At 43.5% G+C, this 26,628-nt stretch overlaps 1 protein-coding gene across 7 annotated transcripts in view; it reads right to left on the bottom strand.

Annotated features, from left to right (window-relative positions):
• GRAMD4 (GRAM domain containing 4) overlaps positions 1–26,628 on the bottom strand; it is a 78,134-nt gene that overhangs the window by 32,254 nt on the left and 19,252 nt on the right. For 4 of the 7 annotated variants that reach the window (XM_066990015.1, XM_066990034.1, XM_066990010.1 and 1 more), the window contains 2 exons: positions 21,196–21,406; positions 12,815–12,935 (listed from right to left, as the gene is read on the bottom strand). In XM_066990015.1, the coding sequence (XP_066846116.1) occupies positions 12,815–12,935; positions 21,196–21,406 (332 nt within the window). Of the gene's footprint in view, positions 1–12,814; positions 12,936–21,195; positions 21,407–22,747; positions 23,212–26,338; positions 26,460–26,628 lie in introns of those variants that run through there. The other 3 variants (XM_066990019.1, XM_066990024.1, XM_066990029.1) reach the window with 3 other exon arrangements.

The following is a 26,628-nucleotide window of genomic DNA, read 5'->3' as shown; positions in this document are numbered from 1 at the left end:
TGGGTTTACATGGCATGGGTTCGGTAGCAGGGGGCTGCAGGGGTGGCTTCTGTGAGCAGAGCCCAGCAGCTGCCCCATGTCAGATCAGAGCCAGCTCCAGCCGGCTCCAGAAGGGACCTGCCACTGGCCAGAGCTGAGACAGTGGCCGACACTGGTTGGGCCTCTGGGAGAGCAGATTTAAGAAAGAAAGAAAAACACTGAACAACAGCAACTGGGAGAGCGAGGAGTGAGAACCAGCCCTGCAGCCCCCAAGGTCAGTGCAGCAGGAGGGCAGGAGGTGCTCCAGGCAGGCAGCACAAGTTCCCCTGCGGCCCGTGCAGAGGCCCCTGGTGGAGCAGGCTGTCCCCCTGCAGCCCATGGGTCCCACACGGAGCAGATCTCCACGCTGCAGCCCGTGGAGGAGCCCCCGGTGAAGCAGGTGGATGTGGCCTGGAGGAGGCTGCGGCCCATGGAGAGCCCCCGCAGGAGCAGGCCCCGGGCCGGAGCTGCAGCCCGTGGAGAGGAGCCCACGCAGGAGCAGGGGGTCTGGGGGGAGCTGCCGCCTGTGGGGGACCCGTGCTGGAGCAGTTTGCTCCTGGGGGATGGACCCCTTGGTACGGAGCCATGTGGGAGCAGTTCTTGAAGAGCTGCTGCCTGTGGGCAGCCCCCGCAGGCTCAGTTCGGGCAGGACGGCATCCCGTGGGAGGGACCCCACGGGGAGCAGGGGCAGGGAGTGACCGTGAAGGAGTGACGGAGATGAAGTGTTAGGGACTGACCGCAGTCCCCATTCCCCGTTCCCCTTCACCACTCAGCAGAAGGAGGGAAAAGAGGGTGGATGGAGGGAAGGAAGGAATTTTTAGTTTGCTTTTAGTTTCTCACTGTTCTAGTCTGCTAGTGATAGACAATAAATTATATTAATCTCCCTATGCCAAGTCTGGTTTGCCCATGATGATGATTTGCTGAGTGATCTCCCTGTCCTTATCTCAGCCCTTGAGCCCTTATCATTGTATTTTCTCCCCCTTTTCCTTTGAGGAAGAGGAGTAGCAGAGCTATTGTGGCGGAGTTCAGCTGCCCAGCAAGGTAAAACCACCACACAACTAAAACTGAAATTTATTTCCAAGACCATAGTATGTTATGGCATGGTACAGAAGGAAGCGTGGATGGTTGCAGCAGGTATTCTCTCCTGTAAATAAACAGACACATACGGACATAAGGGCACACCTACACACTGAGCTGTTCCTAATTACGTGTCTACAAGCAATTTTAATTCCAACAAGAAAACTGTGTTTATGATTAGCCTGCCCTACACTTTCAAGAGCTTGCCTTGTTGCGTAACGAGAGCATGCAGCAGCTGAGGGGAAACATCTGTTGCAGTTCAAATTATCACGATGGTATCACAAAGTTCCAAAAGGGATGTTATCTTCTCAAACCATTAAAGGGAAAAAAAACCCTCTTTGTTAAGCACTTTTAAAAAAATAAAAAAGAGGAAATGAATATGCATCGTGTGTACATAAGAAAACCACAAGTAGTGTAAATTAACCTCAGTGCTCTTGAAAGTCTACACAGATCTTCCAGCTTCCTTAATACCAGTTGTTCTGATTACACTATATCTTGTTCTATTAAAAACAAAATCCAGAAACTCAAACACTAGGAGGACAAGAAGAGCAAGAGATACAGAATTGCTTTACACAAAGAGGAAGAGATAAAGGGTGCACAACGAACAAGGTTGAACTCCTATAGAAGAAAAAAAAAATACAGCATCCGATCATTGGGACTCATCAGAGCTTCGCTTTGCATGGCATTCTCTAACGCCCAAGTACAAGACTTTGCAATTTAAACCCACCCCAGTTTTGGCCTTTCCCACTCTTTAAGGCAGCATTGTTGCTACTTTGGCAGCAGTGTGGGTCTGGCATCATAAAGCCTCCGTGCCTGGTTAGTTAAATACTCTAAGTTTCCTAAGCAACAGAAACCACAAACGAGAGGGAAAAAAACAAAACAAAACAAAAACCCACTGTCTTTCCTTGCTCACTCCCCTAAAATAATCTACAGTTTGGCTAAACTGAACTAAGTTTACAAAACAAAAAAAAAAAAAGACACTTCTCTAGAAGAACCCATGAGAACATTTCACTATGGAAGTCTTAACACAATGCCTTATCTATTGAGCTTTACAGGTGTGTATCCTCCTCGATGATGAGAAAAATGTGATCCTTGCATTTCGTCCTCAGACAGGCAGGGTACACATAAAAGGTCAAGCTTCAGGTCCAAGAGTAATCAGCTTCCGTAATTTCCCTCTCAGGCCTGTCAATCACAGCTCCCTATCTCATGCTGGACAAGAAACATTACAAGAAGCTTAGTGCATGGCTTAACTAGACGTGCAGGTGTGATCCTGCAAAAACGCTTTAAATCCTCTCTAAACAAAGTCAACTTGTGTAGAAAAAGCAGGAAAATACCTGAATGCTACGGCACTTGCAAAAATAAGATTTAGAAGTCTGTAAGACTAGGCAACAATGGCAACAATAGTGTTTATACAACATTAACCTGCATGTTATTACAGTGCAAACCCTACTCTAGTAAAGTTGACCTCGTGGGAAAGACCATCATCAGCAATGTATCTCACAAGTTACCAAAAAAAAATATATGTATATATATATATATATTTCAGTTTTTCTACAGCACTTTATCCTCTATTAGTTATAACACCACTGTCACATCTGCACTCTAAGGATTTGGTCATCTGCATTTAAAGATTTAACAACTCAAAAGGTTTAGTTGCTATCACCTAACCATTCAAAGACAAGCTACGTAGCGTTTCATCGCAATGCAGTAATCGTTGAATAGTATGCCATCAGCCCCTAGAGCAACTGAAAACTTTCAGTTTGCTCCTCAGAATACACAAGCTTGTTGTAAGAAATGTTTTGCTGAAAAGCTCAAATACTAAAATATTTAGTTCAGAGAGACCGTACAAAATCTGAGTAGTATTAGAAAAGAAAGATGCTACAATAGCCTTGGAAAGCACGACACAGTAAGTTGGATTTCTAATTCAATACTGCATGTGCAGTAAAGCGGATGTCTCCCTTAAGACAGGGATTGGAGGTGGATTAGGGAGTCTCCTAGTAGCTGCTTTACATAATAGCAATCCTTTGTAGGCCTACAGGTATGGTGCAAAATCCTTCCGTAGGACAAAGTGACAAAAAATTTCTTCTGGAGAAGAGCCTAGAGATCAGGCTGTAAACTGCTGTGTACAGATACCAGATCAGTTCATTGTTAGATCGAAAGAGACCAAGTTAAAAACTACTAATGCCAAAAACCATACATGTATCCTGTCATATTTACATAGGGAAATCAGTACTTAATAAGAAATAAGTAACTGTTCTACACGTATGTTAATTATGGCAAATCTTCCTGTAATCCTCTGCACATTGCTAGAGTTCAAGTATGTTGTCTGATTGGTACTAAACACACCAAATCCCAACCACACACCATCAAACTGGATCTCATCAGCAGTGCTGACGGAGCCAGAGTTATCTCCAACACATAAAGTTTCTACCCTTGCCAGACTCCCAACTCTTAGGCAAAGCCAGTATTTTAAGTCTGTCCCAAGTAAGCCAACTGTACGACATTACAGACAAAATGTTAGAAGTCTGAAAATAGATATATTTTTATCTCCATAGATATTGAAAAGCCTTTTTTCTTTATCCGTAACTGCAGCAGTAAAGAACAGTGCTGTGACACATATGGAAATGCTCCACCATGTGTCATAAAGCAAAGACACATACAAAGAACACCACCTGCCCAGCAGTAGTCATGGGGGAAAGACCCACCAAAAAGTAGTAATTCAATAACCTGCTGTTTCTGTTTATAGTTATTTTGTAATTCATGTTGTCTTCCGCAGGCAAGTTCACAATTCACAGCTATAACTGGATATAGCTTAATTGTGTACCGTTTATGACCTGTTCTTCGAATTTCTGCCTCTCCTCCTCCGTAAGTCCTTTCCACTAGCGACCTGAGAACCACAGAGACTCCAAATAACGCATTAGCCTTTGATACCAGACATCACAAGACATTCTTCTACTTTGCATGAGAGATGCTTGAAAAGGGCTTACCAAGGACACTGTTCCAGCAGCTCCATTTTATCAGCAGTTCTTTCTTTAAGTCACCTCTTGAGTATATGCCCTTTCAAGCTCAGACTTCTACACTTCTACATGGGAAGAATGAAGCTCACCTGCTTAGGAGACTACCCTTAGCATTCTAACGAGGAAGAACCAAAACACCTCTCCTCTCAAGCCCAAGAGGCCAGGATTATCATCTAAGCCTTCCTTTGTCTTGCGTGCTTAGGTGGTCACTTGCAAAACAGATACCAGCCTTGTTGCTCTTCATAGATCTTCTCCAAGAAGACGGACAAGGAGTGGTCTGGAAAGTCATCTGAGCTGACAGAGAGCAGCAACAGTGGGAATAGGGTGGAAGATGCAGCATGTGGTGTTATCACAGGTTTACAAACTCCTTCCTACTATAAAAATGTCAGATACTATAAGCAAGATGATTCAGTACAATACTGTAAGCTGACGGCATTTAAAGCACAAGAAGAGATCTTCATGGTGTTTTTAGCAGCTAAGTATAGTGTCCGGTAAAGGTAGGAATCCAAATTATTTTGACTTTTAAGTCCCACAGTCTTTTTTTCTATTTTCACTGTTATCTCTGCATACCAACAGACTAAAGCCAACCTATCTTTTCCTCTAGATTTGTCTTTATTTTTCTATTCCCTTTAATTCAGAAAAAGACACAACTGAACTTAGTAAGACATAATGATGAGTTTCAGCATCACTGATCCCTCTTTTGCCAAGTGCTTCCTCCGAATTTGTTGGTAACTATGACTTATGAGGACTAACACCATGTAACGCCATTTCATTTTATATCAGTAGGAGAAAGGGGGGTTATGTTCTGTTAAACTGAAGGAGAAACTCTCAGACTTTGGCTAACTCAGAGCCTATTCTTTATGACAACTCAGGCACACAGATGATGGCTATTTTTTCCCTATTTATCTTGCCACAAATATTTCGTGAAGCAACATGAAGTAGACCCTGTCATACAAGCACATTTAAGCAGCTGCATCGAGTGAAATTGAAGAGCTACTTAGCCCAGCATCCTGGTTTGATGATGGTGAGGAAGAGGTGCTCTTCCACAGGCACAAGAAAGACTTGCAGCAGTGCCCTCCCAACCTCCACCTACCTGCAAGTTCAGGGAATCCCTCTGCCTGGGGTGCCACCACTCTTCTAAGGAGGAGTGGAAGTGCAGCCAACATTTCAGCACCAGAAAGAGTACTATAGAAAAACTACTTCCAGTAAGTTGCAACTACAGTTTCCTCTAAAAGCACAGTTCAAGGTGTCGGCGAAAGCATTATTTAGAATAATAAAAGCCATTTAAGGGCTCAGATTCATCTATGCAACCTTCAGCAGTTGGTGTTACAATGAAAATTTGCCACAGCAAAAGTGAAGTTTTGTTTTTTGTCTTACTTATTCAGCACTGAGGAGTCGTAGGTGAGCAAAGAAACCCTTGTATGGATAAAGTCAAATCACAAGTAAATGCAAAAACCAACCAACCAAGCAAAATCCCCACCTTGCATGATCTACTACTGTAGAAGGATCAAAACTCATTTGCCGCACATTCAACTACTTTTCAAGAACTCTCATTCCTCCTGCCTCAAAAACGTCTTTTCATATTGTTCTAAAAGACTTACCCTGAACTATTTTATCTTCAGCTGATCTTTGCTCAACTACGTTATCTGTGAAGCATAGAAGAAAATAATGATAAAGAAAATTGAATATGTGTTTTTAATCCAACCAACCTATGCATGGGGACAAAAAGTAAGACATTCAAATGCTAATAAGATAAAGGGAAAAGAAAGAGTCAGCAAAGCTGGAAGACTAAAGGAAGAGCTTCATTTTATTCCTTTTGAAAATATCTTGCTTTGTCAACTCAATGCTTTTTCTTTGTGGTCAGATCTCGTTTGCTTGCAAGAGTCCTTCATGCCGAAAGAAGGGGGAAAAGATTTTCTAATGAGAATACAGCTGTTACAAGAAGCCAGAAAAGCAGCAGGATGCATTAAAGATGAACCACGTCTATCTAATGCATATCCTTTTCTCCTTCCTACCGCATTTTATACAGGCATTTTGGTAGCGTGGAGAAATGAAATAGTCACAGATTAATAAAAAAGAAACACACACAGACATTTTCACCATAACCTTTCTCCAGCACACATCAAACTGAGAAACAGTCATGTTAATTCACTTTAAGAAAACCTAACACAAGTTTGGCAGATAAACAATCCTCCTTTCTCCTTTTTTCCTCTTTTTTTGTTTGTTTTTCCATCATTCTGTTGTGCCTCTGCTTTCTCAAAGGCAGAGTTCCTGCTCCAGTACTTGCAATAAGCATGGCTTTTGGGGACCAGTTTTGGAGTCTCTTATCATACACCTACAGGAGCTCAGACGGGGAGCAGCACGGCCTCCCTCTGTGCTTGCTGGTAGGAAATAAGCCAACGCTGATCCAGAAACAGCAGCAGGGGGGCAGAGCCTGAACTATCAGCCTGCTGCTCAGCTGTACGACATTCCTTATCTCGACAGCAGAGTTTTATGTAAAGCGTTCCCCTGTTTCATGTGATCAGGAAGCCTACTTCTAACAGTGCTTCTTATTTGACAAGATCTTCTACTGTGCAAACTGGTCTAGCCTACTCCCTCACCATTCCTCTTGCATCCCACTTTGAGTGGGTGAGCTTAGAAAGAACTCAGTTGTCATTACTACTGTACATACAGAATAATTATGCTAACAAGTGATCAGTTACATTTACATACAGTGTTCTCAATGGAGCTTTATTATGTTATTATAGACACAAGAAGAGACAGGATCATTTCACCTTTATTATGGATTTTAACTTTCAAAAGCTTCCTGAAAATATGCCAACTATCTTAAAAATCAACAGCTTACTGAGATAGACTCCCCTCTCAAAACATCAAGTGTGAAGCTCTCTATTGCTAGATACACTTTTGTCAGCTTAAAAGTCATGAGAACTACTGCTGCTCTACAAATTTTCAGAAATTTCAGAAAATAAAAATGTCACAAGAGTTGCGGATCCATCTAAAATGAAGGGAGCTGTGAAAAATGTTGTCGCTAGTGCAGGAACTGTTTTCACTCCTTGTTTTTGGCAGAAGAAGTGAAACAGGCTATAAACATTTCAACGCCTGGCTCAGAAATAGCAGCAGACTCTTCCAAGACTTTTGTGTTACTAAGCCGAGCAGGGAAGGACAGGTTCTGCACGGAGCTCCCAAAATCTTTGGCCTGGTTATACAAAAGGGGCAGGCACAGCAGTGCTCAGTGCTGCCCTGTCTGAGCTTTCGACCAGCTCCAGCCCTGCAATTCACAAAGCCAAGCCAGGAACCCAAAAACAGCAGGAGGAAGGAGCACGCTGTGTCTACATGATGCAATGTGTAGGTGGCACCTGTAAGAGCCAGTGCAGGAGCAAGTTTCAGAACCAGAAACAATCCCCCTGTGTCAGCACGGTGATTAATGGGCCCCACAAAGGCAGCATGAGCAGCGCGTGATCCTCCTGGGATCCTCCTGTATGTATAATTTTTTTCCTACTCATACATATTAGGGGTGTGGGGGAGACACAACATATTTGTGCTCGCATATGTGCGAGCACAGCCCATCCTCTACCTGCTAGACATAGTCCTCGCAGACAAGAAACAGAGGCCTGAGTCCTCCTGAGTCTGCACTGAGGTCTCTCAAACCCCAGACGAGTGGTCTAGCCTGCTCACGATTGCTTCTTCCAATGTTTGCAGAAAAAGAAACTGGAGTTTTGGAGGGCTTTTCTCTCCAGGAAACGTTAGACACGAACTCAACATACATGGTGCATTATATAAGAATCTCTGGGCACACACAAAAGCTTTCTGACACCTCTTAAGAAACCTTCCACAGATTTACGAGAAGCCTCTCTGCTGAAAGTCAGACCTAGAAAATCATCTGAACGTTATTTTAACACAGAAGAAAGTGAGAGCAGCTCTGGTGAGCAGACAGCTCTGCTGCAGAGCCTGGACTCACATCTTTTTCCCTGTTGCTTCTCTGGGTGCCCAGGAAAAATGTTCAGGAAGATTCCCCACAAGTCCTCATATGCAAACTACAGATCTCACCAGAGAAACTTCGCAAGCTCGAGGAACACCCCTGTCAGCACCTGGGAGCCCAGGATGTTAAGCTGAAAGAAACAAGGCTTAGGGGAAGGAGCAGAGCATGTGATAAGCCCTTGGTGTTCACCAGCGTCAGCTTCAGAAACCCATGCTGCATTATCAGCTTTTAGTCTACTTCTAGATTTGTGAACCAAAGGTGACTGTAGGCTGCTGAGTCAGTAAGAAGAGAGCAGAAACGATGCACTGAAACTGTTCCTCTGCTGTCCTCCAGCTCTGCTGCTGCAGCAGGTATTTTACCCTCACACCAGGAGCAGTCACACCAAGGGCGCTCTGACAGTCTGTAACGGGACTCTGACTTCGCTTTATAGTCAAGTGTATTTGTTGCATACAACTACTACGGCTGTTCCCGGAGCTATTCGCATTTCTGTGCAGAGCAGGACTTCTTGGTACAGTTTATTTGCTGGTCACACACCAGCACCACACACACTGCCCCTAAGCTGGCCACTTTCTAACATCCCAGATCTGCCTGAAGGCCACATGCAGGTTTCTGGAGCTCTCCTTCCATTCTGCTGGTTTGCTCTTCTTAAAAACCATCGTTGGGTCATTTATACCAAAACAGCAGAAGTCAGAGAAAATAACTGTTAACAGTAACTAATACTAAACATACGTGGCTTAAAAAGGCATGTGAGAATCAAGAGTGTGTGTGGGGGGGGAGGGAAGTTCAGCAGAAATTTTAATAGGAAAGAAGCATTTTTAATGTAGTTTTTTAACATTGTTATAAAAATCATAACCAAACCCAGTAGGATTTGTTTGTTTGTTTTAGGTCCCTAGGGACTGCTGCCCCGGCCTGCAGAACAGAGAGGAATGCAAAACCCTCGTGGGAGAGGATTTTATTTCCTCCCCAAGCCTTTCATCCTCATGCAGGGTTTCTTCGGTTTATCAGTTCCTGACTCACCCTCTTCCCTAAGTCACCCGGCTTGTTTACGCTCACTTGCTGCCGCGCCTCCTCCTCTTCCCTGAGCTGCTAAAATTAGCATTGCAAAAGGTTTGAACATCCTTGAATGAGAATTAGCTAACACATAGGAGCCATAGGATGTATGCAGGCCCACAAAACATGCCTCTAGCGCAGGGACCACAGTGCTGATACCAGCTGCAGAACTGCCCTCCGTAACCAGGCCCAGGCAGTACCAGAAGAAAAGCAGAGCATTTCCCCCAGGGAGGTGCATACCCAGAAAGATGCTGCCTATCGTTTTGCCTTCCAAATGCAAGAGCAGCAAGTGAGTTGTTATTTCTTGCTTAGATACAACCAGATTTTGAAATGGAAGCTCTAAAAGTTATCTGTCATAGCGTGTCATACATCATAAGAGGTGTTCAACCATTTGTTCATCTGTATTAAGTGATGTATGGCTCAAGAGGATAAATATAGACCATATTACTATATATATGTATTTACTATATATACATATAGACTGTAGACCAAAACCCTACTAACCTTAGCACATTAATCCAGCTGCCCCAGTTCAGGAGCTCCCTTCCAAATCCGAACCCTCAGCTAGCACCCAGGTTGCGTTGGTACGCACCAAAACAAGGCTGTAGTAACATGCGGCCCTTTACAAATGTGTAATTATGATGGTGACAGCCCCAAACCAGTTTTTTTTCTTCCACTTCCATTTGGAGTTTCCAGCAGACTAAGCTTTTTGCTCTTTTCATTCAGCAGGCGTTTCAGCATTGTTCTGCAGGAATGAATCACTGAGTCATCCACTCCGATGTTGCAGTCTCGCTCTCCCCAAAATGCGTGTTGTCATCGTTCCTGTCACAAGGCTCCAAAGGCCCCATTAGATTAACAGACAGGCTAAGAACATTCCTGCACAGACAGGAAAAGCAACTTCAGCCCTTTTGCCTGGAAGAGTCAAGATGATCCTCCCCTTGTTTAAGATGTCATTATCTAAGATCCCTTCCTCCTCGTGCCTCATCCGCTTGTCAGCCTGGAGATTAAAATCCTCACGTTTCCAGCCGCATTTTACTTGCTTTTACAGCGATGCAACACGCTAATAAATTCCTCTCCTGCTTCACCTCCCTGGATTTTTATATTGCCATTAAGGAAGAGATTCATCTGGCATCTTAGACGAAGATATCCTCCATTTAGACAAGCGTGCGTGTGTGTGCCGAGTATTTTCTTCAGATTTCCTCTCCAGCTTTTAGAGGCTACAGTTAAGACTGGATGCGTTTCACTGAACACATTTCTGAGCCAACCTGCACTTTTTACTTGTGCTTTTTAATGATTGAATGGAGTTTAGAGAGGACCAGCAGCTTGCTTCTCCCTGAGCCAGACACTTGCAACTATACACTAATACCGAGTTGTGGCTGTATCGTGCATATTACACATCTTGTACGGTGAGGAGAAATGAAATAAGAGGAAATGACAAACTGTTTAGGTAAAAATATCGTTCTAGAAAAGTGTCCTCAAGGTACTCCATATTAAAAAAAAAAAAAAGTAGTAGTAGTAGTATGCAAATATGGCTGAGTTAATTGCCTTCTTAAAAAACATCTATTGAAGCAGTATGATTAGAAAAGAAACAGGCTTCCTTCCAAGGGCAAATTAAAGCAAACAAACTGCACATTTCAAGAATGTTTTTCTGCTCACTGTCAGTTCAATTTTGGGAAGAAAAAAATATTATGAAGCATTTCTAGTACCAAAAAGAAAACACACTAACCTTGTAGAAAAGAAGGAAGAGATTAACGAATACAGGAACCATACCCAAAAAAGTCAGCTCCTGCTTCATTCCAACTGGCAAACGGTTACATATTTCAGCCCAAAATTTTGAAGGGGTGGGAGTAAGGAATGAGCTTTACTGTGCTTACTCCTCTACCAGCTGACCATTCTTCTGTTTTTCTGTACAGAGCCGCAACCAATTTGCAGGACAAGATTAAGTGCAGCTAAAGCAAAGTTAAGGCTTCGATAAAGAGCTCTTGACCCAGCAGTAAGGGCTGGAGTGAGACTGACTCGCCACCAGCACTACCCCTGTTGGCATGAACCTCCAAACATCTGATGGAAGCTCGCGTGAAACAGTGAGCTTCGTTACCCTCTACCTGGGGGTTTGTTATAAACGTCTCTGCAAAAGGAAAGGATTCAGCTAGAAATGTTGAAGTGGTTGATCAGAAGCTTTTCAGACTACAGCATGAACATGAAGAGTAAAATATTCGCAAAAATGTGTGCCGTACACAGACACTGTAACCACACACTAAGGACTGCAAATGGATTCGCCAGCTATGGAAGTGTTTGGTGACCATACAATGTTTCAGTAGCAAAATGTAGACCCTACTTCAAACCAGAAATCAGTTCTGGGAAGTCCTACCGTTTCTCTTGCACACCAGATTACATTAAGAAATCAGACAGGTCCCATATAGTTTAAAGAACAATTTGTTAACAGCAGCTTAAGCAATACATCTTCGGGAACGTAGGAAGTATGAGGTAACTCTGTGCTGCACAAATAAGAATTGAAATAAATCATCAAACCAGCAAGCCAATTCAGAGCTTTCAGCTTTTGATTGATATACCAATCATGATACCTTTTCCAGGTATCACTGGAAACTGGTATCAGCTCACTATAAATTCTTGCCCAGCTTCCTTTATCATGCCTCCCTCTTGCACTTGGGGGAATAAAATATCAAAGAAATATTGTCAAAGGATAAACAAGCCACAGAAAATTAATTCCAAGTCCTTGAGAACATGCTGAAGATAAAATACAAGTCTTAAATTATTTTTAGATTATAATCTAGTTATTGAATACAATCTATAACCTTGTTATTTTTACCTTCAGAAAACATTTAACAAGTCTTGCGCACATAAAAACAGCCTTCCTATTCTGAAGTTCAAAAATTATCCAGTAAAATGACCATCTGCGGAAGCAATTGAGCAAGACCTCCACTTGTTAGAGAACTCTGTTTCTATCAACTTAAAGGAATGCTTTTTCTTCTTTTTTTTTTTTTTTTTTTTTTGGTTTTAACTACCAAAGTTAGATCTGTTGAAATATAATCCCAAAAGTCTTATAGGCGCTTCTAGCTGTGCACGAGAACTTCATCATATATACACAAATACACACACAGTCATTCATACACATACATATACAACCAAACAAGTAACACCACGTCTACAAAGACTTTCATCTGTTATTGTTTTTTTTATACCAGAAATGCTTACCAGTATTTCCTATATTACTAAAGAAATGTGTTTTATGCTACTTCACTTGTCGAAACAGCTTACAAGGAAGTGCATTGGTTGTCCCTTCAGAAATCTTATTTCTTACAGCTATGACTAGACGAAACACACTTACTGCAATCACCAGTAATGCTGGCTTAATTCTAAGATAACCTGAAGATGTCAATAGTGAGACTTCACATAAGTAGCTTTTGTCATGTAGTGATGTATGCTGTGAGGAATGCAATAAGGAAAAAAATATTTAAATGACCTGGTAACCTTGGGAATGCTAAGTTCTTCCTAAAGAAACGTCAGCCCATGCATTATCCACGCATCAACACACCAGAGAATTCCGATGCCTCCTTCTGCAGCTTTGGAGAACATAAACACCAATACACCACGCCTTTTTTTTTCCAGCAGGCCTAAGCCACTCATTTCCATGGAACATTAATTTTATACTTACGCAAAAAGTGTTTTTCCAGTAAGGCTATTTCCAGGTGACCTTTGATCTCATTCAGCCTGTCAGACTCCGTTCTGTTAAAATCCTGGACTCCTGAAGCCATGATGATGGTCCCTGGACCAGCCTATAAGAAAGCCAGAACATACTGACAGCTCAGAGGCACATTTTGGGGTCATTTAAATATATCAACTTACTTCTGGGGCAGTAAACAGTCGGCCATGGGAGAAACACGCAAGTATCAACAAGTCGGCGTGCCTCTTATTCGTTGTTAAACTGCCAAAATGAGTGGAAACTAATGCAGTGCACAGCATCTCCTCTCCCATGTGAATTTACAGATGGCACTTATGCAACCTCAGGGAGTTACACAAAACAGACATTTTTTTTTTGCCCCCTTACCAGTTCTGCTGCATCATCATTTTATCCTTTCTTCACGTGGTTTAAAAAGGCACACTTATACGATCCCTCTCCTCTTCCCATTCAATGAAGGGTGAACGCAACACACTTACATATAAAATTATGAAACTAGCAGAAGAACTAGTTTTCTAGATATTCACTGAGTTATTAGGCAGCACATGCTGTATTCTGCATAACCGTTTATGTGATGTGTAACTGTGAAGACTGCAGCCTCTCTGCAAGCAGGGGACCGCCAGTCACCCTCCTCCAGCACTGCCCACTTACTGCTGAGGGATGTGGTTGGCGCCCAGAAGACCTTCCAGGAGGACCAGGGGAGGGGAGAGTCAGGAGACTGTGACCTGACCGATTTACTGCTGTCACCAACAGGCCCCCCGCGCGCTGGAAATACTGCGCAGCACAAGAATTAAAGAGCAACGTGATCAGTTCAGAAGAACAGCAGTGACAACTGCCACCTCCACAAAGCCAGCAGAGGAAAAAAATGAACCCACGCAGCAGAAGGCAGGTGATGCTGCCCATTTCTCCTAAAGCGAGCATTTTCAAAAGGCAGGGGAAGGGGTGGCCGAGGGCACCTCCTTGGCGGTGCAGGCTTAGGCCCCGTGTGCGGTTCCCACTGGCCCTAAATCCATCAGCGAGGATTACGGGAGCTTCTCCAACAGCTTACACCCCAAGCTGAAGCACTAGATTACAGGAACCCACATCTTGAAAAGGATTTTAAGACCAAAAGGGATTTATCTTAAGCATTTCCCCACCCCTTGTTTACCTCTGAAGACATACAGAGACTGTACTGCTTTCCACAGTCGGTTACATACATTTAACCACGACGGTTTAATTACATACTTACATAAACTCGGCTAATTTACAAGAAAGTTAATTAAAATACATTTTCTAGCTTTCAGGAAAGATGCACAGACAGCTCACTGACAGCAAAGCGCTTTCACTGTTGGGATTGATTCTCACTGTTCAAATAAAGCGGTGTGGAGATCCCCATTAAACATCTGTTTTCTTGCTCGGGCTGGGTTTAAGCCTCAGAACTCGTCAATGCAGGCAAACTAGGACGCAGTGGGCATTTACTGCATGACATTTACCTGGCACCAGCTCCCCACCTGGGGTTGTTTCATGCTGTGCCGAGCAGGGATGCTACTTCCAGCCCCGAAAGCAGCACGGTGACACCCACGCAGCCCCGCCAAGCTGCCGGCCCCGATGACAAGAGGCTGCTCGCCCAGCAGCATTCCCGTGCTGCTCCCCACCTCGGAGCACAAGCATCCCCGCACCACGCCACGGCAGACAGACTGACTGGCCGACAGACTGACCCCGCAGCAGCCCTGGCTCGGGGAGCTGCAGAAATCTGCACGCACCAGGTTTCCCATCCACGCGTGCCCCCGGCCAGCGGGGCGCAGTACGATGGGCTACCTGCCACCGCTCCGGCCTCTGCTGAAGAGTAACAGCTCCACGAGCGCGGGATCGTGATTAACCTCGGTGTTTTCTCATCTATAAACCTGCACCATGTGTGCCCACTGCTGCAGGATTCAGTATTTTGGCAGACAGAGCCCCGAAGAGGAAGGTGTGGCAGAAGTCAGCAGATCCTTCCAGTTATTTCCCCCTGAGGTGGGCTGCATTTCAGAAACCCAGCTAGGAGAAGCAACTCCACTTCTGACTCTTCAGTGATGCTAAATCTAATTAAAGCCCCGGATACCTTGGCTGAACCTTTTAGGAAGCAGGAAAAGGCAAAAAGTGCACACAGCACTGGGGACATAATGCTAAGGGTGAAAAGGGTTCATTTGGAAAGTCTACAGACGTGTACATCTGCTAAAGCATTAGGCCCAAGAACTCTGACATTAGTTAATGGGTTAAAAATCAGCAGGTGCACATAATTAATCTAACCCAAAATGTTCACAATGACCTTCTAAGTTAGGAAAAATAATAACAAGACAAGTTAAAACATAGGGCTGCTTGCTAAGAATGCTAGGAGCAAGATCACACAATTGTTTTATAATAATAAAAAGGTTTAACCAGAATAGGAAGATATACAGCAAGACAAGTTCGGTGGAAAATAGAGCCCTCTTCCCAAAATTAGTGAGGTGTACTAATGAATACCATCTAGCAGTGCTCAGAAAACTGAGTATTTACAGGAAAGAGATATGGGAGACATTTAAGCAGACGGTTCTTCTGTCACATTTTTCTCCACACCAACACACCTTGTTCTGTCAAGAGGTGTTAATGGGCTAGAAAGATAAGAAATAAGGCTGTCACATTCACCAGAGGTCAACCGCCTGCCCCTGCATTAAACAACTACCTACCTCTGCCTGAAGTAGGCATAACTGACTCCGCTCAGAGGTGAACAAAAAAATGCTCTTATAATTCCAGTGTTAACTGGGTAATAATGTTGCTTTCTTCTGCTGCCTTTGTAGGACAGTGCAGGGACTTGGATTAACTAAACTTTACTGTACAGGTGCCCTTCTTGCTTCTGCATGACTCAGTAAAAGCCTTAAAGCCTTCCACAGATTTCTGCTTTTCCATCCCCTTCTGCCTTCCCAGCTTGGACAGTATCTGACACAAGAACCCTCTTAAAATGTTGGCAATCACTATTATTTAGTGAGGAGGGCTTCACAGTGCCTAGGAGGACAGCAAAATGCCACGGAGTCAAGCAGGAAGAGTTGCAGTCAGAGGGGTTAAAGGAAGATTTCTAATGACGACAGACTGCCTGTAACCCGCTGTCAGAGGTCTGAGTTCCTGCTCCAAGCCACATAGAGCTCCGGATCTGAAAAACCACATCTCATCGACCCACAAATACATTTTTACAGCCATCACCAGTTTGGGCTTTTTGTGACAGCACCTCTCGACCTGAGAGCACTTTGCCTTCCCCACCCACATCCCCCTCCATCCTGCCAGCCCTGGCATTTTGTTCTGTGCGCTGAGCTCCAAGAACACCATCACTACGCACCTGTAGCAAAGGTCTCAGTAACTTCTCCACTGAGCAAATACGGATCTGTCTTCTCCATCTGCAGGGCAGTACATTTCAGCATTATGTAGCAAAGCAACTGTCCGTCTCTTTCACTACATCACAGAGAGACGATTTTTCTCTAGGACTACCTAACAAGATGCCAGTCTCACTTCCAGGTTTGTAATTAACCTGCTAGAGAGGAGCAACTTCCAAACGAAGCACATACTGGTGCAGCACAGGTACAGATGACTGTCATTTTAGCTGCAATTTGCCCGAGGCAATGGTTGCCGGACCTAGGGAGACTCTAGCTCAGACATAACGTCCTGCCCTTCACTCCTCTCACCCAGCAAAGCCCTCAGCGCTACATGAAGAACACCCACAGTGCATACAACGCCTGGATTACTTTCCTTGTATATCCACATGCTACGGAATTTAGTGCCCCGGGTTTCTCAGCTGACATTGCACGTGGAGGCTTCTCACTAAGAGTGGGCTCACCATGGCTGCTGCACGTACCTGGTGTAAGGAAAGGAAAAACTCCCAGCCAGACTGCTCGAGAACAAAAGCATCTGCGTGAACTGTTAATCCTTAACAGCTATTCTGGGAAGCACACCCGGACCGGGTAGCTCCCAGAGCACCGCTACATTTTGCATTAACTTAAAAAGAAAAAAGAAAAAAGACAAATCTAGTGTTAGCCTGTTGTAGAGACTTTTAATATCTCAACCGTAATGTTTGCATCATTCTCTGTATCTTCATATTGTTGTAAATGAGGCAACTGATACAAAAGTGTTTAAGGTTTCAACTGTCATGTTTCAGGAAAAGCCAAACTGTACTGGAACAGCAATTAAATTAATGTTTTCTGTGCCATAGTAATTCACATTTAATCCTAGTGCACTGCCAGGGAACTTGCCTAAGTAGATTAGACTGCTTGCAGTACAATATGCCAGGTACAAGAGAGCTTCAATTTGCAATCCTCGCTGCGAGGTCAGTGCAGAACCTCCACGGGCTGAAACACAAGTTTGTTCCTTCTCCCTTTTGCCGAAGGGGACGTGATCCTCCGCTGCAGCGAGTTCGTTGCACGCAGTACTGTATGTTTTCTCCTTCTTATAAAAATGGAACATTTTTCACATTAACAGTACATAAATTCATCTATAGCACAAAATGATGAGACAACTTCAGAAGAGGCAAGACAAGCCAGAACTGGCAAATACAAGGAAGGGCTAGGATTTTCAGGGTACAGCCCCGCTCCCTGAACATCTGCAGTGTTTTAAAGCTTTTTTGCTTTTTTAGGTGCTGCCAAATACAAAATTGGGATTAACAGAAAGGAACCCATGTTGCACCTACAGAATAGGAAACTGTGACAGCACTGAATACAGGGGACTTTAATTAATTGAGCAATGTGAATTATTCGCATAATTCACAAATTATGTTAACTTCCAACATCACAACATGACCGATGCTGATACGTTCACTACAAGGAAGATGGAACGGACCAGCTTACCCACTCCACCTGTTCCTTTGATTGTGGTGTTTTGACAAAGCAATGCTGAAATAACGGTGCTGCATATGGTGCTGAATGTCCAACGTTTACAAAAAACTACTGCTGAAGTGGGAAGGAAGGAAGAATCTGGGAAGCAGCTGACCTGAAAGATGCTTAGCAAAGAATTAACTTGTTAACCAAGACAGCTGCCTGTGCTAGATTTGATCACAGCGTCCAGGTACCCACAGAAACCCCAGAAAACACCTGCTATCCCAGAAATACCAGGTAGTAAGGGCACTTAACTGAGCGACAGGAGAAGTACCCACACAAGCAAATGGACAGCCTGTAGCTGAGAGCAAGCGAGTTCAAATCAAGAGCAAGATGCATTTTGAACAGAGCCTCAGAACAGAAGTCAAAGAAAAATAACAAATCTTCAAACTCCAGGGCTCTCCTAGCAGTAACCAGCTGTTCTTATGGAACCGCTGCTTTACCCAAACACCAGTGTGGATGTTTATTATAGAACTACCTAGGTAAAGCTCCCAGTTGTGAGACAGAGAATAAGATTCCCTTATCTGATCATCCTTTCTATCTGTTCAGAGGACAGAAATTCTGCATGGGCTACTTCTGTAAGATGTGAAGCGCTGGGTCTAGTTCCCACTGCTGTATTTGTGGCTTGTGACTGAACACTCACCTAAGTTCCTGGAGGTATATCCCAGAGGATGCTCTTCTTTGCAGACAGAGCTCTGCAGCTACAAGCTTTTAAGACAAGGCATTTTCCCCTAAAACCTCCATTTGTGGCAAGTTTTTGCATATGCTCGGCAAGTTCAGACACATCCATAAAGAAGAGGCAACTGATCTGCACATTTCCAATGCGCGCTCTGTACCCCTGAGGCACAGTACAGAAGGGCCTTTCATTCATGTGACTGTGCTGCACTGTTCTAATAGACCAAGATCTTTCTTTAATGGCTCTGTAATGATTAATACACCAGACTGAAAATTAAAAAAAAAAAAAAGAAGAAGTAGAGAGGGGCAGAGATGAAGCCTTTGACAAGAGAATGGCTGACAGTGGAGTCAATGACATCTGGGTACTGAAGATGCAGATAAGAGGACTGGGACTCAAATTCTGCATGCCTGTGCTCTTTTCTAAACCACCAATCTTGCTCTCCCAAGCCCACCAGTTCTGCATTTTCAGAGAAACAGTGAAGCAGAGAGAAGTACAGCACCAGCTCGCATGTGTATGAAAAGACATAAGCCTAGTTTCCATTTATGCATGAGACTTGCATTGACTTCTGCATGCTTTGAACAACTCCCTAAAGTATTCAGCAGGAAGAAATCAACACAACTGGGTCTTTTCATGGTCCCTCTTCCAGACAGCATAATCACAGTACAATGCCGTGCTGCTTTCAAAGCCTATGAAAGACAACAACCCTTTATAAGCAATTTAAGATCTGAGTTTCAGTCGCTGACTTAAAAATAATTCAGGCAGAACTCAAGAATCTGATGGCAGTAAGAAACAGAAATAATTAAGAATCCCTCTGTACACAGTCTCAGACGCTACCTTAATATTGACTCAAACATACAAGAATTACTTTTGTTACTCCTGTCACCTCTGCAGCGCAGGGGATTATTTCCTCACCCTTCATTTTACGGATGGGCAGCAGCACTTAGGGGGACAGATGTCTGCCAGAGCCAAGTGCTAATCCCCCAAATTTCCCATGTGAAACCTATCCCTTATACTCCAGATCTCTTTCCTCATACAAGTTTGCTTGTTTGGCCAGTATTTGTAACACAGCTGCTGCTCTTACCCAGTTCCAGCATCACACTGGCTTTGGAACTCACTAACACCATGAGCAGGGCAAAATAACAAGTTTGATACTGTTCTTGCTTCCCCCCCACACTTTCCCTCTGTTTTTAAATAGCTATGCTCAGCTGTATCCCATGGAGTTAGATCAGGACAGACTGTTTAATCAGCCAGAGAGCAAAGTGCTTCTCTTCCGATTGTTTTCTCAAATTGTTCCGTTCTGTGTGCTGAGAAAGTAGACTACCACGACCAAAGATGTGTAGCTGTGAGGCTCTATTGCTAGCCAAAACTGTGAGTTTACTACCTGATTCCTTCTGCCACACCACCTTGCATCTACTGTCCTCCTAAAGAAACACAGAAAATACTATCTGGGCCTTAATTCAGATCTTTCTGTAGCTCTAGTGTTGCCATACACATTGTCCTGACTGGATACAAATCACATTCCCTGCTCTCCCCACATTAATATAATGCCTTAATTTAATGAAAATAGCCAGTATTTACCTAAAACAAGCTCAGAAAATACCACGTTGGAAGGGCAGAAACACAGAGTATAGTCAGTACATACAATCCATACTTATTAACAAGTGACAGATGTCTTCAGCACAATAAAAGCGAAGGAAAGGCATTCAAAAAGACCTTCCTTGTGTGAGGAGCTTGAGGATATGAATACAATAGACTTTTTGTGGCAGAAAATGCTCTGTCATTACCACTTGTTTGTTCCATGATCATAGGAAAAATCTGGCAAAACAGCTCCATATAAGCACATTGTATGCGATGCTATACAAGAAAATTCTAGTTAAAAACAAACAGCAGTAAAACTAATAGCCACTGAGAAGGACACAAGCTGCCAACCCCAGAGGAAATGCTCAGCCTTACACAGTTCGAAAGCTTTCAGTCTAACTCCTCTAAGCAGCGAGCACGCCCTGTGCTGCTGGAAATGTGAGCTTTCAGACAGCAGCTGGACTGACCACACGTGGGGACAAAAACTGCGTGGTGAGTTCCCAGGGAGCTACAAATTCCAACTTCAACAGTTAAATTGCCAAGTTGTAATTTAGATTGTACCCACGAGTCCAAGCTCAAGAAGCCACAGCCATTTCAGAAGTTAAAGGAGGATTTTTTATTTCTTTTCTTAAACCAATATTCAACGCCTCCTGAAACATTTGCTGTTTAAAAATGACAGTTCTATTGGGATGCTTCTGCTTACACATGCCAAAAAGTTGTCATAACTGAGGAGTCTTGCAGAGGGTTCGGCCAGCACTGTGACAGGGCAGTGTCACTGGACACAACACCGCAGCACAGAGCCAGGCAGCACAATCCTCTAAGTGACGCCATCAGAAACCGTACACCTACAGCTCTGGTCAGTGGCATCTGAGCAGTTCTGGATTTCTCAGGATGAAAAGCATCTAGATGTCTTTCCTTCATATTTATTTGTTAGTGTTTTAACACAACAAATAAAACTTGACACCATTCAGAAGCACATCCAAGGTTATCAAACCCTTCAAAAGCCCATCAAACCCTCCAACCTACAACATCTAAAAGCAATGGCAGAAAGAGGGAATCCTAATATTAAGAAATGACTTTGACATTTCCATAAAATGGAAGCGTACTCAAATAGCTTTATTCCTAATGCACACATCTTCAGCTGTTAAATCCAAAATACAGGGGCAAGGAATTAAAGATTTGTTTTTTTTTTTTCTATGTGAGAACAATACAACGTAATATAATGACACTTAAACAAACCAAGTACTTACAGGGTCTCTCAGCTCTTCATTGTCTCGGGTTGATGTTCGAGGTATTTTCACCGGGATTTCATCTCCACATTCAGTGTCAGAAGCATTTGGAGACTCTGCTAAATCAAGGAACTCATCTCTCTTGTGACCTCTGAACCTTATTTTGTCCAACTTCTTTAGCATGTTCAGCACTGCACTTTTCTGCTTTACCTTAACATGACGGTTGGAGTCTCTGCAAGAAACAAAACATCAGGAGTACTTTAGAAAACTTGCAACAAACCTAGAAACACATTCTGATCATTAGCTACCTCTAACCATTTTTTCAAGTGTCTTGTTGCCCCTGGAGGAGAAACAATTTGCAGCATATCCTTTTTAAAGACATTTTTAACAGATGAGTGGTTTTCATTAGTTGGTAATTTACCACCTTCCCCCACTATTACAGCCTCTTTCTCAGGGCTGTTTTTAAAGACAGGATGGGCACAAGCTCACAACCTGCACCCCAAACAAAGATTAAAAAGTCTGTTCTTAACAGCTTACTTTAAACAAAAAAACCTTCAGTTAAGTCCACATTCTTCAGCTTGCTGACATTTCTAATCAAAGGCATGAAAATCCACTAAGCATCACAACTTATCTCTAAATTCCCTGAAAAAAAATGGAGAAAAAGAGTAGCAAGGCTATCATATCACCCTCCTACTTCAGACTAAGAAAAAAGAAGATAATGATTTATTGAAGAGCTCCCATCAAAAATTACATTGATAAATCGATATAATCCATATTCAAATGCACAGCCAAAATCCTTAAAATTAGCACTGCTGACAATCTTGCACACCCAGAGAAAGACCTTTTTTAGATTTCTACTGCTCCCTTTGAGATAAAAAGAAGAATCATGTTATTAGTGATGTTTTCACATTGTTTAAAGGTAGCATAAGCAAAAGTTTACTGTTAAGTGCATCAGTGCGGCCAGCGTTTTTGCAGATCATGCAGATGCTACCCCATCTGGAGGAATAGCAAATGCCCAGAACACCTCACTTCTGGGGCCCATACATTGACAGGAGCAATACTTGAACTTAAACTGAAATTATAGTTCAGAAACCCCACTAATATATTTTTTAAAAGATAATATAACAAAGCCAAATTAATATATGTAAGTTTATTGTAATCATAGCTTTCTAAGATACTGCACTGCATCACTTATGATTTAAACTGGACCCCCTGAAGCATCCTGATTCAATGCTCTACACCTATCACACAGTGTACCCGAGGTCGCAAGCTCCAACTTAAAAAAAAAAAAAAGTTAGGTTTTGATCCTACCGCTTCAGAAAACTACCACTGGCAGTTTATTGCAAGCCAGCCACAATTTTTTCTTGTGCAAACTCTGGTCTTCAGCTCAGAAACCTCCATACAGAGGATGCTCTAATGCTCTCCTCAAAGAACTTCTGCTAGTTAAAAATCTGTACTGATGCACTTGTTCCCATTATCATCGTCCCATCCTCTTTCCCTATAGTCAAGATTGCCCTCCTCATCACTAGAAGAAACATGCTTAGCCGACTGCACAACACCTCCTAACACAAACCTCGTTTCAACAGAGCTTTTCTTCTTTTCCTGAAGACCCTCCAGCACTTCTGCAGCAACTATTCGCACCAAGTCCAAACCAGATCGTTCCCTTCACAACCTACCTTAGTTTGCACCTCTGCCAAGGTTTATTAGCACCCTTAGCTTAAACACAGAAGTTTGAAACTAATACAAATCCCCCAGAGCACAGCTGGCTAAGAAAAACCAGCCTCGTCCTTTATCGGAGATCCTTAAGGTTGCAGCCGTATGTTTATTCTTCCTCTTCAGCCTCTTGTGGTAACTCTACCCAAGGTTATTTTCTACGAACTGCTTTTCTTTGAAGTTCTATTACTTGTCAGAGCTAAGTTTAAAATAGAAACACTTCTGCTCATTCATTGCCTATATGATGAGGAAAGTTGTCAGCTATCACATCCAGAGCTATCTGTAGGCCCTGCTATTAATAGCGACTCGAGAACAAATGCTATCAGGGCAGTTTAAACCTCTGATAAGCACTGGCACAGACGTATCACGCTCCCTCCCGCCTCAGAGATCTCCATCTGCGACCAGCCAGCGTTACCTAGGACGCAGGTCAGACCCACACCACAGCAGTTCTAAACCAAGCCCCTCTGCTCCCCATCCCTGCCATCGCTTTCAAACAACACGGCTGCAGGCAGAAATAACACGGATGGGGTAGGGATCATTGAATCCTTAAGGTTGGAAAAGCCCTCCAAGATCACCTGGTCCAACCACCCCCTACCACCAATGTCACCCACTAAACCCTGTCCCTAAGCACCACGTCCAACCTCTCCTTGAACACCCCCAGGGACGGTGACTCCACCACCTCCCTGGGCAACCCGTCCCAGTGCCTGACTGCTCTTTCTGAGAAGAAATGTCTCCTCATTTCCAGCCTGAACCTCCCCTGGCACAACTTGAGGCCATTCCCTCTAGTCCTGTCACTAGTTACCTGTGAGAAGAGGCCGACCCCCAGCTCCCCACACCTTCCTTTCAGGCAGTTGCAGAGAGCAATAAGGTCTGCCCCGAGCCTCCTCTTCTCCAGACAAAACACCCCCAGTTCCCTCAGGCGCCCCTCACAGGACTTGTGCTCCAGACCCCTCACCAGCTTCGTAGCCCTTCTCTGGACACGCTCCAGGGCCTCGATGTCCTTCTTGTAGTGAGGGGCCCAAAACTGAACACAGTGCTTGAGGTGCAGCCTCACCAGAGCACAGTACAGGGGGACGATCACCTCCCTGGTCCGTCAGTGTCAGTATTTCCTAATATACTTTTCAGCAGGCTGACCGTTAAAAGAAGAAATAGTAAAGAATCATGTTCCTAGGCATTTTTCAAAGTATTTTAAGTACAAGAAGGTGTTATATAGAAATACCTGCTCAGTTATAATTTAAAACATTAACATTTTGTCTGAAACTTGTCCGAGTGTACCAGGCTTACAGATTACTTATCTACATTGGATGATCCCGACAAAAACCTAAGCTTGCCAACAAGCTCCTATGGAAGCTCATTACTTGGCCTCAACCCAAGCACGCACTCTAAGACAGGCTTTTTATGCCAGCATCCTATTCTTCCAACAAGCAACTTTTTTTTTTTTTTAGACAAAGATCAATAAATACAGCAACATTTCGACACTTTCATGTTCACTAGAAGAAAAGCTTCTCAGAGATTTTGTATTCCAAGTGACTTGGATGAAACCTAGCTAAGCTTGAGGAAGCAAATGAGTCTTTAGTAAGACGTAAGACCAGATTCTGACCTGTAATTAGATTTCTTGTAAAACACAGTAACTAAATACCAAAACACCTGCTCCACCACCACAGCTATTGAGCCCCTTCCCCTTCTCCCCACTACCCAGCCACATCCCAGCCTCAGCTAGTTCAGCTCTAGGTTTTGGGCTGTTTCAGACAGATCCCCTACTAGCAACACCAAACCTGGCATGCAGCTTTGTACTTGCAGAGCTACGAGCAAGGACGAAGGCCCATGTCTCCTTCTTCTTTCGAGCTAACCACCAACAGACAGAAACACAACTATTTTAACTCCGTGCACTGTGAACACACACTCACCTCCTAACAGTCATAAATGTGACAACAGTTGTTCTCACTAGCATGCTACAAAAAAATGACAAATAAGACTGTTATCACCCTCGTAAATTATTGATTTGAGGAAAATAAAAGCGAATCCCTTCTCCCTGGTCAAGATCATTTCTGCACACGAACGCTGTACTATTAACGCAAGCAATGAGCGATCTTTTCCACGTCCAGCTCTGTCACGCAAAGCACACAGTGCAACAAGGCAGACGCTGACTCTGCAAGACTGATTTAGGTCCAACTTTGTTGCACCTCAGCCAGATCTATTAATACTACCAGACCCCCTGCCATAATATCGTCAGGATATCTTACATTAACGTGCTTGCAAGCAAGGCTATTCAGGCACCCGGCTTTTTTTTAAGAAGGTGGCTTTTATTTCTCTCGTTGCAGTGGCAGAGGTCAAATCAGCAAAATTAAATACCAGCCTGTTAAAATTATCCTGAAGTCCCAAATCATCTAGTAACAAACTAGGCTATGGCTTACGGACATAGGGAGGGCGTGATAAGTGAAAAAGATCTGCATTTTTCACATTTGAAAAACAAACAAATACTAGAACAGTAAAATATCTGTAAAGGTTTATTTAATTGACATTAATACCCAGCTGCTTTTACAGCTTTTAACCCCTTTTACAGAGGGCCAGAGAAGAAAAAATTTTTGGGACCTCAATTAACCCCAAAATAACCATCAGATATTCATTTGAACTAACATGTCAAGATCCCAACCCCAGAAACAACATATACACACATTCCAACTTCTGATAAGGAGAGAAATTCAGGTTTCCCCAAACTTCCACATAAAAATTGCAAGGAGATCTGGAGCAGCTTCCCTGCCTGTGACTGCAGAGAGGCTTCAGAAAGGAGGTAACCAGCTGCCGGGGAATGCCCAGAGCCCGCCTGCCCAGCGCGATCCACGGGGTATCAGTTACAGGGCTTGCTACTATGGAAATGCCCTCACCCCTTCATAGCACCGCTCCCCCCACGAACTGCCAGATTTTTGGCAGGTCCCAGTTAACACCGGCATCACTTGCTGCCCTGCAGAAGAGACAAACACGACCTGCTCTTGCGTGATTGTGGAAGGCTCATCCCTCACCAAGAGCATCCTACAACTTGCTTAGAGGTTTCAGTTTTCTCTTCACATCCAGTCTTTGACACATGAACATGCTGAATCAGGGTATGAGGTCTCGCAGACCTTGCAGAGATTCAACAACTAAAGTTTAATGTGCACTTTATCAGCAGAAGGGCTCTGCTTCACAGCCCTGTGATTCGTTTTTCATCTGTTAACAAAATGCAGAGCCACTACACAAAGTCAAACAGCATCTCCTCAGCAAGCATTCATCGGGAGCCTGGGAAAAAAAATACAGCACCATAAAACACTAGAACATTATGGATGAACTTTATGTTAAGTCCAAAGGCCACAGCAGACTGACACAGCGAAGCAACCACTGAAGCACCTGTGCTCCTTTTGCTAGTAAAACAGCATTTCCGAAAGCTGCAGACAGAATCGAAATAAATCTAACATACCGCTGGTTTCTCATCTTCACACCTCATTTTCCTTCACATCCTCCTTTGAAACTCAAAATGTTTTTCTACAGAAGTGAAAGGTAAGAGTGCTGGTACTCAGTAAGAGCACGACTGCGTGCGTGTGAACAAACACAGGCAAGTGTCAACACCAGGATGTTTTAGTCTTATCATGAGGGAGGGACATGCAAACGGAGGGAGTGGAAAGTATCAGGCTTACATTAGGTATTCATTACTCCTTCACCGAAGTGCTCCAGTGTATTATCTTGACAGGAAAGCAGGAACACAGAGAG

This window comes from Anser cygnoides, chromosome 1 (genome assembly GCF_040182565.1).
Source record: "Anser cygnoides isolate HZ-2024a breed goose chromosome 1, Taihu_goose_T2T_genome, whole genome shotgun sequence".
Lineage (NCBI taxonomy): Eukaryota > Metazoa > Chordata > Aves > Anseriformes > Anatidae > Anser > Anser cygnoides.
Note: the sequence above shows the minus strand (reverse complement) of the source record. Positions and strands in the feature narration are given on the sequence as shown.